Source organism: Drosophila hydei, unplaced genomic scaffold (assembly GCF_003285905.1).
Source record: "Drosophila hydei strain 15085-1641.00,03,60 unplaced genomic scaffold, DhydRS2 tig00000060-arrow-pilon, whole genome shotgun sequence".
NCBI lineage: Eukaryota > Metazoa > Arthropoda > Insecta > Diptera > Drosophilidae > Drosophila > Drosophila hydei.
The window spans coordinates 6,064,798-6,076,908 of record NW_022045656.1 but is presented as its reverse complement, the minus strand read 5'-3'; the positions used below and the strand labels follow the sequence as shown (position 1 = coordinate 6,076,908).

The window sequence follows — 12,111 nt, the reverse complement described above, 5'->3', positions numbered from 1 at the left end:
GTTGAGCAGTCGAAGTTTGAGCATCGTCTTCGTCACTGTCAGAGGCCAGACGACGACGACGACGCGACACTCGCTCGCTCTCGCTCTTGCCCACACACTGACACACACATACGCGCATGCATACGCCTGTGCACCCTATGCATACGAACACTGTCGACTATCTCGCTCTCGCGCTGACAGTTCAATCGGTCGCTGCCTGCTTCTGCTGGCTTCGTCGCAGCGGCAGGCAACTGTGATTAGTTAATTTAGTCGTTGAGCTCGCATGGAACAGACGTGCGCGTCGCAGTTGTCGGAACAGCAAACAGCAAGCAGCAACAGCAATACGAGAACGAAACGAAGATACAAATAAATAAAGATACAAATTAAGAGAAATACAAAAAACAAACAAACGCAAACAGTTGCCAAAGTGAATTCACAGTTCAAGTGAAGTGTAAAGTGAATAAGAGCAAGAAGAAGAAACAAATTGAAGCAGCAAGTGAAGTGAACAAATGGCCCTTGAGGATCGCTGCAGTCCACAATCAGCGCCCAGTCCACCAGGTTGTTTACCACATTCGCCTCCTCAACAGCACCAGCAGCATCTACTGCAGCATCCTGCGAACATTCGCATTCACGCAATACCCATCTCGATTACTGCCCTGGACATGAGTCTTCAGGGTCCGGGCTCGGCTGCTACGGCGGCAACGCTGTACCAGCAGCAGCAGCTTCAACACTTGCATCAGCTCCAGCAGCTGCAGCAGCTCCATCAACAGCAGCTGGCCGCCTCGGCTGGCGTCTTTCATCATCCGGGCACCTCGGTGGCCTTTGATGCAGCGGCCTTGCATGCGGCTGCACTGCAGCAGCGGTTGAGTGCCAGCGGCTCGCCGGGTGCCCATTCGACGGGCGCCTGCTCCACGCCCGCCTCGACGCTGACCATCAAGGAGGAGGAAAACGACTCGATACTCGGGGACAGCTTCCATAACCAGACAGGGACCACCATGGCCACCGAGGAGGATGAGGAGGAAGACGACGACATTGATGTGGATGACACGGCCTCTGTGTCCGGCTCTGCTCGTCTGCCGCCACCTGCTCATCAGCAGTCCAAGCAATCGAAGCCATCGCTGGCCTTCTCCATCTCCAACATACTCAGCGATCGTTTTGGCGATGCTGCCAAGCAGATCAAACAGGGCGAATCCTCTAGCGCCGTCTCTGCTGCTGCGGCTGCAGCCAGCATCTTCCGCCCCTTCGAGGCGAGTCGAGCAGCCGCTGCCACGCCCTCCGCCTTCACGCGCGTGGATCTGCTGGAGTTTAGCCGGCAGCAGCAGGCCGCAGCTGCAGCCGCCACCGCTGCAATGATGTTGGAGCGCGCCAATCTGCTGAACTGCTTCAATCCGGCTGCCTATCCACGCATTCACGAGGAGCTCGTGCAGAGCCGGCTGCGCCGTGGCGCCGCTGGTAATCCCAATGCTGTGCTACCCCCGACGGGCAAGCTGACGGAATCCGGCATGGAGAAGTCCGCTCTGGGCTCTCTGTGCAAGACCGTCTCGCAGATTGGCCAGGCGCAGTCGACGCTGCCAGCAGCAACCACGCCCAGCAGTAGCAGCAGCAGCGCCAGCCAGTTGGCTAGTCCGCCACCCGCCTCCAATGCATCTACCATCAGCAGCAGCAGTTCCTCCACAGCAGCCAGCTGCAGCAGCAGCAGCGCCTGCTCCTCCTCCGGCAGCTCGCTAAACTCCTCGCCCAGCAGTCGCCTGGCCGGCGTCAACAATGCCAACAATGCCAGCAGCCCGCAGCCCATACCGCCTCCATCGGCCGTCAGTCGTGACTCCGGCATGGAGTCCTCGGACGACACGCGCTCCGAGACGGGCTCCACCACCACCGACGGCGGCAAGAATGAGATGTGGCCCGCGTGGGTCTACTGCACACGCTACAGCGATCGTCCCAGCTCAGGTGTGTATTACTCCTAGATGTATGGGGGGAGTTACTACTAAATGGATATATTATATATTATATATTATATATTATATATTATATATTATATATTATATATTATATATTATATATTATATATTATATATTATATATTATATATTATATATTATATATTATATATAATATTATATATAATATATAGGATAGAAATAGTAAATAGTAAATAGAAAGATTGTTAGAAGGAAGAAAGCCATTGGGTCTAGGGACTTTGTTGTTGCCTCTAGGGAGAGTGTGATTACGTTTAATATAAAAACAAATTAATAACTACAGAAATTTGTTAATATATAATTTATTAACTTCAATAGTCGATTTAGAAGATGACGTGTTTGGTTAAGGAAATATGTGAAATTCTGTTTAGGTTCTTTAGGAATTAAAAAGGGAAGCCTTCGAAACGCAGTTCTAGAAAAACTTACGCTTTGCTAGAATCTAAATCTGTTTATATCTATTATTTTATATCTATCAATTTCAATTTATTATATCTATTAATTTCTATCTATATTGAGTACAGTCATTTACTACAGTAGTTCATCAAATTCTGCTTTCCTGCAAGCCGGAAAAATCTTTGCAAACTTCCTTTAAGGCTTAGTTAGTATGGGAAGCACTCGGAGTAACTGCAGTTAGTCAAACTCTATTTTGTTATGCTTGTCTAACGATTGCTCTTATTAGTTCCTGAATTATAAATCATGCTCAAATTGCCTTCATAGTCCACACACATGCGTGTGCCTGTGCGTGTGTGTGTGTTGGACCACCTCCAACGCTGAGCAGCGGCAGCCTTTCATGAACGTGTTTTGTGTCTTGTTGACTGTCATAAAAACCGAAGGACACTGCAACAATTAGGTGTTCAGGGCTCGATTCTAGATGCTCAATTCTCAATTGTCAATTCTCAATTCTCAATTGTTGATTCCCGATTGTCGGCTTTGCTCTGCTAGGGCCTGTAGGGCCTTCCGGGTCGGGCCGCATGCAGCGCGGCTGCTGCTGTTGCTGCCTTTTGAAGCTGACACTTTATGTGACAACATGTAGCGCAGGCGGCTCGTTTGGCTATCGCCAACATCCAGCCGAAGGTCAGAGGTCACGATTCTTGCATCGATTTCATATTCGATTGCCACTAAAACGCGCTGACGATTGACGATCCCTGCCGCTGCCGTTGCACAGAGAAAGTGCCCATTAAAGAGCGGAGACCAAAAAGAAAATCTATTTTCCAAACAGCATGTGTGTGTGTGTGAGTGTTGGTGTTATTGCTGCGATGCGTTAATTGACAAGTTAAGTGCTTTTTTATGACTCGAAATGGTTTTTTAATTTGGTGTCGATGGAAACAGCCCAACAACAGCCACTAACAACAAGGCGTTGATAGCCGGCGATTACTGCGAGCGAGATTAATCAAATTATCTAAGCAATCGAGCAATTAAATTATAATTTACAATGTGTCGACGATTGCTCCAAGACTTCAAACTAAACGAAATTCAAATCGCCAGTTGCGAAACAGCCGCAGCTCAGCTCAGCTCAGCTCAGCTCAGCTCAGGGTCTAAACTGGCAATTAGCTAAGAGCAGAAATCGTTTGTCAATTAGCTAAATATGAATTAAGCAGTTGGGATTATTAAGTCATTTTCGCTTGACTTGACTTTTGGCACTCTCCCTCTCTCGCTCTCCCTGTGAACTTTGACGCTCGTCATATTAATTAAAAGTCAAGCTGAAATGGCGAATGTCGTGTCTGGAATGGACGTTGCTTCCGTTTAGTTCGTTAGACGCTGCTCTGACAGCTGACAAATTGAGCACGCGGCACAGCCGTTGCATGCCACAAGTTGATGCGAGAAAGCAGCGTCTAGGGCACACATATATGCTAATTAAACCATTAATATTATTAATTATATGTGTCTCGGTGAGGAGGGGGAGACATTCTTTTGTTTCAAGCACGCTCGACTAACTTTCTACTCATTTGTATGCCTTTGCAGGACCCCGCTACCGTCGCCCCAAGCAACCAAAGGACAAGACCAATGACGAGAAGCGTCCACGCACTGCCTTCTCCAGCGAGCAATTGGCACGCCTAAAGGTAAGCATCCTCTCTATACCAGCTCATCCCAGTCCCAGTCCATCGTCCATCCCTTTCCATCTCCAATGTTGTGTCATATTTACAACCAAAATATTTACACACTTTACACTGCAACAACCGCCCGACCACCCGCCCGCCCGCTGCGCTGCATCCTGGCGACGGCAATGCCTGTGTCCTCAACTAAGCCAATTAGACATGCTCATATTTCACTCACACTACCCGTCTTTCAACTAAACCGCAAATAATTGATTTGCCTCAGAGTCTACCTAGCCCTGCAGACCTGACCCGACCCTAGTTGCCTTTTATTGCGCACACAATTTGCTCATCTTTCTCTCTCTCTCTCTCTCCCTCTCTCTCTCTCTGCAGCGCGAATTCAATGAGAATCGCTACCTCACCGAAAGACGACGCCAGCAGCTGAGCTCCGAGCTGGGCCTGAACGAGGCACAGATCAAGATCTGGTTCCAGAACAAGCGCGCCAAAATCAAGAAGTCGACGGGCTCGAAGAATCCGCTGGCCCTGCAGCTGATGGCCCAGGGTCTCTACAATCATACGACGGTGCCGCTGACCAAAGAGGAGGAGGAGCTTGAGATGCGCATGAACGGCCAGATACCGTAAATGGCAACTAGCTGCCCCCGGCTTCCCCAGCTCCCCCTGCTCCCCACACCCGGCTGGTCCTCAGTGTGCAATATATAGAAGAAAAGGCGCCATTCTTCAGCCCTTAGCTGGCTGCTGGAATTTATGTGAATTTGTGCGGCGTACAAAACTGTTTCATGTGATATAATTGTAATATATATAAAGCTCTAAAATAATATCGTACATCGTCTATCGTATGCTTAAGCTTCGAGTTCTCTTCTAGCGAGTATTTATTTTCAACTATATAAAAAGTATTATTATTTAACTGGCCTAACGCGCCAGCCCCTTCATAGTTAAAGCCTTTGCAGCGTCACCTACCTAATTTCTATAAAGCAGCTACGTTTTTCAATATATATACATATATATATATATATAGATGTGTATATGCTTGACATGTTATAAGTAATTTAAAAGTTCTTTAGATTAATTTCTAGTTTAGACAACACACATTAAAGAAGTATTTCTAGTTTTTAAGACGCAAAACGAAATTGTTATGGATACAAAAACAAACAGAAAAAATGCTTTAAAAACAAACAAAAACAAAAACAAAAAAATTATGAACATAAATCCAAATGCACCTAAAAAACAAAAGCAATTTATCGAAATCCATGTGCTAAAACAAATTCATAAAAACAAACAAGAAACCCCAAACAAAAAAAACTTAATTTAAAATAAAAAATATATTTCAAAAAATTTAAATTCTGTGATTTTATTTATTTTATTCTGAAGTGAAAAGGAAAAATGCAATAAATAGTGAAAATCGTTTAGTATATGAAATTGTTTCAAAAGGATTGCAGTGTGGAGTAAACTATCAAACTGAGCGTGCTCGACTAGCAGATACCTTAAGCTCTGTGCATTCTGCTGCTGTTGCTTACAAGTTCTTAAATATTCATTTTTAAGAAGTTTCCTCATCACTATTCAAATCCACATCAATGCCAAAAGCATCAATGCTCTCCATCTCTCTAGAGTATTTATAAAATGTCAAAAACCTGCTTTAATTAACATATAAAAAGTGTAATTTATTGAAAGTCTTAAAGTCGATTATGAGTATGCATAATATAATGTTAACATGGCGTGAGTAAATGTTTCTATCTGCATTCAATGTGAGTGATATACGAGCCAATGATTAATTTGATACGCTGAGAGTCAGTCAGAGAGTCACCCTGTCTGAGTGTGCAGTCTCGCTGTTGGCCATGTTTTGACGGCGAATATTTGATATGAAAATAGCGGATTAGTCGTGTATGAGGTGGCTGCATTCAGGTTAATAGGCTAGCTACCAACGCCTTATCCACTGAGCTACTGTAGCTGCAGAACAGACAGGCGCCGTCGCCTGCATTCGGATGACATGTCCACAGTCGCGTTCGCATTCGCATTCGCATTCGCATTCACATCAAAGGCCGTCGCCGGCGCAACTTTAAATCATGTAAACTTGTCACCAGTCGCGGGTGAGAGGGAGGCTGAGAACCAGTCGGTAGACAGCTGGCAACTGGTAAGAGGAGAGGAGGGTATATGATTCGCTAATTGCACAATCACAGCCCAACGAGGACAATGGGAACGATGACGATGAGAATGAGGATGAGGATGAGGATGAGGATGGGGTTGAGTGACGGCAACAGCATTCGATTCGATTTGATGCTCTGCCATTTAATTAAAAAGCAAATCTTCATATAAACAAATATTGTGACAAGACAACACGGTTGCCATCAAATGAAACTGCACCCAGCCGACAACAACAACAACGACAACAACCACATCAAATGATTTATTAGCACAGATTTAGCGGGCGAGCTGCAAGTCGCGTTAATTTGCTGAAAATAAATGCAAAAATTCAAAATGCGAAAATTCATAGACAGACAAAGTTGTTGTGGGAGGCAGCGAGGCGCTGAGAGGGGACAACCAGATCGGCAGCTGACATTTACTGGCAAGCGTTGATGTGTGCGACTGATGCTGATGCTGATGCTGATGCGAATCTGGCAGAGATCGGGCCACATAAAATGAATTAATGCCAACGCTAATTGCGCCAAATGCGCGCCACAACAAAAATGAAAGAAATACGATTATATGCGTTGCCATGTTGCCACATGCTACACACCATGCCCATTGCCCCCCGGTTCCCTAACAGCGAGTGCCAAGCAGCTTAAATCAGGCGTCTTATAGAGGCGCAAATCCATTTGCGCACGTAATGAACCAATTAGACAATTGCATGTGGCTCAACTCGACTCAAATGAGCCGGAAATGAGCTGGCTCTGGCTCCGGAATGGAGCTGGCGCTGGAACTAGTCAAAGGTCTATTTCAACACTTCTAATTAGCAGAAATTGCCAAGTGACACACTAAATTTCACTTTACCATTTCGGCTTGAGGAATTCCAATTGCGCATTGCTACAATGTAGAGATCGGCTATTAAAAAGCCACAAAATTCCATATGTGCGCGTATGCCACATAAGTCAACCTCATGCCCAGTCTCCCAGCCCCCACTTGCTGCTTGCTGTGTGGGCGCCCAACGATCGTCGCCTCCCCTTGCCCCCTCCTCAAGCATCTGTGATTTATGCGCCTTTGAGGCACAAAATCTGCTGGCATCTTCCCCTTTGATATCGCCACGTGGCAGCCCCTTCGCTAATTGCGTTTTGGTTTCGCTTTTGCCCACTAACTCCGAGGCGGCATTTTACAGTTTGTCGTATTAATTGCTGGTCGCACAAAGTCGCCTCATGTGATGGCTGCACTGCAAGAAAATAGGGCAACGATTAGCAATGAAAATGCATTCAGTAAGCGAGAAGTTAGTCTGTTTTGTAGCTATGTGTATTGGAGATGAAATATGTGTAACGCTTAGCTGTTTAATATACGACAGTTCTGATTTCTCCTACTCTTAACATATTGAAAAGCCTTAAATGAAAACCCAATTGAAAGTTATTGAAAATTAATTCATTGTCCGTCAACTTTCTTTGATTTTTTATTTAATATGTAAATAAAGCTACAAATTGATGTTAAGATCCTTTGAAATCTAAAATAAAAATCTAATTTACCTTTTTTAATTTTTAAAATTATTTTTTAATTTTTGTTTTTTAATTTTTAGCAAACAGAAATACAAAATGGAAAAATATAAAAAATAAACTAAAATAAATAAACCAAAAAAAAACCAAAAAATATACAAAACTAAATAAGGAAAATATTAAAAAATAATCTTAAGAAATTTTAAAAGTATGTCTAAAATATTAGAAAATTTTTAGAAAAACAGAAATATATTAAAATGAAAAATCAAAAATATAAAATAAAAACAATAAAAAAAAGTATATAAACAAAACTTCTTTTGATTTCTATATATATCAAAAATAATTATTATAATGTATATAATTGAGCTGCTCACATTTTTATCAATTGACTTAGAGTTAAAACACTTTCTTGCAGTGTCTGCCCCAATAATATTCTATATAGTTTTGTGCATCTAGTAAATGTCGAAAAAGTTAGCGGCGTCTTCTAGATTTATTTGCTGCAATGGGCAATTGGAGCTGCCACTTGTTTCCGCTTCGCTTTATCAATTGATTTACGATGCGATAATAAAATGCATCCCCCAACCGCCGCCCGCCACCCACAGCCCCCTGGCTCTGGTGGGGAGCATTTAGGATGCCAGCCACAGCTTTTATGTCTGATGTACGCCATTTGCGCGTTTATAGCTGCAGTTGGAGTTGGTGTTGGAATTGGAGTTGGAGTTGCTGGTGCAGTTGCTGATGCAGTTGCTGATGGCATTTCATAATCGCTGCCAGTTCCATGGAAAGTGCACTCAATTATGGCCAACAGACAGGCGCTGAGTTTGACTCGGCTCGGTGTCTGGATGTCTGGCTGTCTGGCTGTCCGCTTGTCTGGTTGTCTTGGTGTCTCTCGTGGCTTTGTGGGATAGTGAGTATCTTGAAGTGAACGCTGCTGTCCCGCTCTGGCGCTACACAGGGGCTGGCTAAAGCGTATCTCATGCGCTGCCAACTTGGCCTAAACAAACATTCAAATGCGAGAGGCAAATGCCAGGCGGCAGCCACACTTGGCCACATTTTCAGCAGAAGTCAACGCCAACATATCCACACACTCGCACTCGCACTCGCATTCACATTCACATTCACATCATCATTGCCGTCAACTCGAAACGTCAATTGTGTTGACTCAACGCATTTGAGCGACTTGCACAAGACTCTCGCCCGGCTTCAGGCCGAGATCGAGGCAGACTGACTCGAATCCCCAGCCCAATACCCATCCCAGCTGGCGGCGCTTAACGCTGCTTCAATATTTGAGCTGTTAACTTGTGAGTTTTGTAACTAAGTATCAAATACGTAATTGTAATTGATTGTCTTCCCTGTGCGCGGGTGGGAGGCACCGACTAGCAGGACGCTAATTGTTCAACTGCTTGCGCCTTTGTTTGACTGCCAATTCGCACTTTCAGCGCTCTCAGTTGTTGTCAGGTTGAGCTCAGGTTCTATTAGTGCGCCGCTAACTGCTCTCAATGCCCCGCTAAGTGACTCGGTCAACAAAGGCGCCTCGACCAAGCCAATATCAATGGACGCACCAGCGACATTTTCAGCTATCGAAACGTCTTTAGCTTTTAAATGATTTAACTATTATTTTTAAATTTCTTTTCTGTATTTATAACTTTCGAGAGAGAGGGAGAGCTTGGCCTTATCAAATTTATTATTATTTTATTAAAATAGTCCACAAATTGATTTTTAAATATTTTTTATTTACAATCTATATTCTATAAAGATAGACTTTAAATATGTTTTGTAATTATTTAATAAAAATTCTTTTTCTGCATTTATAACTTTCGAGAGAGATAGAGAATATTTAGTATTGAAGCTTGGCCTTATCAGATACATTATTATTTTATTAAAATTCCCCACAAATTGAAAGAAAAATTGAGTTTAATTTATTTTTAAATATCTTTTATAGTTTTATCTCTCTTCAAATACAATCTATATTCTCTAAAGATAGATTTTAAGTACGTTATATAATTATTTAATAAAAATGCACTCACCATTTCCGTATGCAGTTAACTCAAGTACGCCGCGTGGACTTTTATGATAACGCATAAATTATAGTTTTATTCTTTTGAATGAATGCTTTTTCAGCAAACAATCTTAAATATTAACTATTATTATTATTAAATATTAACATTTATTAGAATTGTCATGTCAGGCTATAGGAGTATGAACGCCTTCTAGGTTTCATTGGCTGCATAAACAACTTAAGTGTTTGATAGTAAACACTTTATTTATTCAGTTATTCCCAGCGAGTAGACATGTTTTTTATGACCTCACAAGGCCAGAACAACAATTGTGCATAGTAATTTACAAATATAATAAAATATATGAACATATATGAAATATGAAATGTCCGCTGCGAGCTGTCCAGGTGTGGCGCCATCAGACCACCGGCCAGCCACCACCAAAAAAGCGGATATAGTCGTAATTGAAGGCATCGAAATTGTTAACAACCGAACAAATTGAATTTCCCAAAGAGCCATAAATATGTAATGAATAAATGCAATGCATGGCATAGCCACACTCGAGCTGGGAAAGGTTTAAGAATCATTTTCAATTGTCGAAGATTTCGTGGTGGGTCTCGGCGATGACGACTATTATGATGACATTATTAACATTATTTTGTGCTTATTAATGTTTAATGGCAAAACACACACACAACATTAAATAAACATCGGCCATAAGTATGGCAGCCAATTGAATTTTATGCAAATGTCACTGAGGTGTTTCCCCAGACGCCGTCTCAAGGCGTGCCGCAACATCTTAAAGACTCGTGTTTGGACCTGAACTGGGGGTACGAATGGGGCTGAGGGGGTGTGGAATCAATAGACGACGACAAACCGAAACCCAAAAGTAACAAGCGAAAAAACAATTATTTATTTGAACTGTGGGTCAAGTATCCCCACTGAGCTGTGAAATTAATAAGCATGTAAGAGCTGTAAAGAGGCAATGACTGACTATGAAATACTCTATGTAGAGATGAGAAACTATTTAAATTTCAGCTGAATTAAGTAAGTGTAGGTATTTACGAATTGTAATTCAATTTATAAGTCAACGATGGGAAACTAATTTATCTTTCTCTGACTGAAATGGCTTTCCAGCCTGTTGCCATCACAGCGAAAAATATTCCTATTATTTTTTCAATGGTTTGTATTTATTTTATTTTTTTAAGAACTCAAACATTAAATATTTAAGAATTTAAATATTTATAATCTGTTTATTCATTTTGATAAAATATAATATAAGCTATAGAAATATCAGAAATTTTAATTTTAAAATTCTTTTGAATGGAAGAAAAAAAATAAAGTAAATAGAAGAATTATTTTGAATTGGAAAAATTGAAAGAAATTTACAAAAAGTTTGCATAATCAGACACATATATATATATATATATATATATATATATATATATATATATATATATATATATATATATATATATATATATATGTAGTATATATAGATATAAATAAATCTTGATCTTCATCTCATAGTTAAGATATATGTTTTTATATGTAATATATATTTTCTTCTCATATATTGTATTTTATGAGTTCCAACTGTTTATTCAGAGGAACAGACGAGTATATGAAGAAAGGCAGTTCGATGTGTTTCATAGCTTTGCTTTAGTGGTTCAAGGTATAGTAACTATATATAAGTTGAATAAAATTAAATACATTTTCAAGTTTATTATGCTTTTAAACACATTTACAAATGAATAAAGTGTTTTCATCAGATGAACTACTAAAAACTGCGAAGCAAGGCCTTGCAAAACCTTTAAGACCTACTTTAACATTTTTAAATTAAGTATTATTCAATTTAATATAATATTCACTTATTACTCAATACTTGTATATAATAATAAAACACATTATTGGAGTAAAGTAGAGTCCATAAGCCTGTTTCGACTGCATATCAAAATGCGAAGAAAATGCAAACGCATTTGACTAACAAGCTGATGGCACGGCGAGCTGGCGAGTTGGCGTGGAAGGTTATTGACTGTTGGCGACAGAAATGCATTAGCTGGGGGATAAGTATTCGAGTGGGGAGGGGAGTCTGTCTGCCAGTGGCTGTCTGTGCGCTGGCCCCCCAGGAGTAGAAGATGGCAACACCAATTGCAAGACAAATGATGCCAGCCGAACACAATGTCCAGGCAGCAGGCAGACATTCCCAGCCCGATAATGACAATATTTTGGCATTTGAATATATGACAAACAATGAGTTTCTGCTCTTTTCGAATATCGCCGGCAAAGTGCGGCGGAAATTTGTCATTTATCATGCGATGAAATTCGCGTAATGCAAAAAGAGTTCCCAAATCCGAAATTGGTTGGACGCGCTAACGATCTCTCTCTCTCTCTCTCTCTTTCTCTCTCTCACTCTCTTTCTGGTGTATACGTCTCGATCATATATCAAACTCGCACGTAAGCAGTGTGCCAAGTGGGTGGG

General features: G+C 41.7%; 1 protein-coding gene across 1 annotated transcript; it reads left to right on the top strand.

Annotated features, from left to right (window-relative positions):
* The first annotated feature begins 340 nt into the window (after positions 1 to 340).
* Positions 341 to 4,661, top strand: LOC111605411 (segmentation polarity homeobox protein engrailed). The gene is made up of 4 exons (XM_023323914.2): positions 341 to 577; positions 686 to 1,926; positions 3,918 to 4,015; positions 4,382 to 4,661. Exons 1-4 carry the CDS (start codon positions 489 to 491, stop codon positions 4,628 to 4,630), a joined length of 1,677 nt encoding a protein of 558 aa, XP_023179682.2. The 5' UTR covers positions 341 to 488; the 3' UTR covers positions 4,631 to 4,661.
* The last annotated feature ends 7,450 nt before the right edge of the window (positions 4,662 to 12,111 follow it).

Coding starts and splice junctions, on each gene's coding strand:
- LOC111605411 (XM_023323914.2), top strand. CDS start 489: ATGGCCCTTGAGGATCGCTGCAGTCCACAATCAGCGCCCAGTCCACCA. Junction 1,927..3,917: donor CAGCGATCGTCCCAGCTCAG/GTGTGTATTACT, acceptor ATGCCTTTGCAG/GACCCCGCTACCGTCGCCCC. Junction 4,016..4,381: donor AGCAATTGGCACGCCTAAAG/GTAAGCATCCTC, acceptor CTCTCTCTGCAG/CGCGAATTCAATGAGAATCG.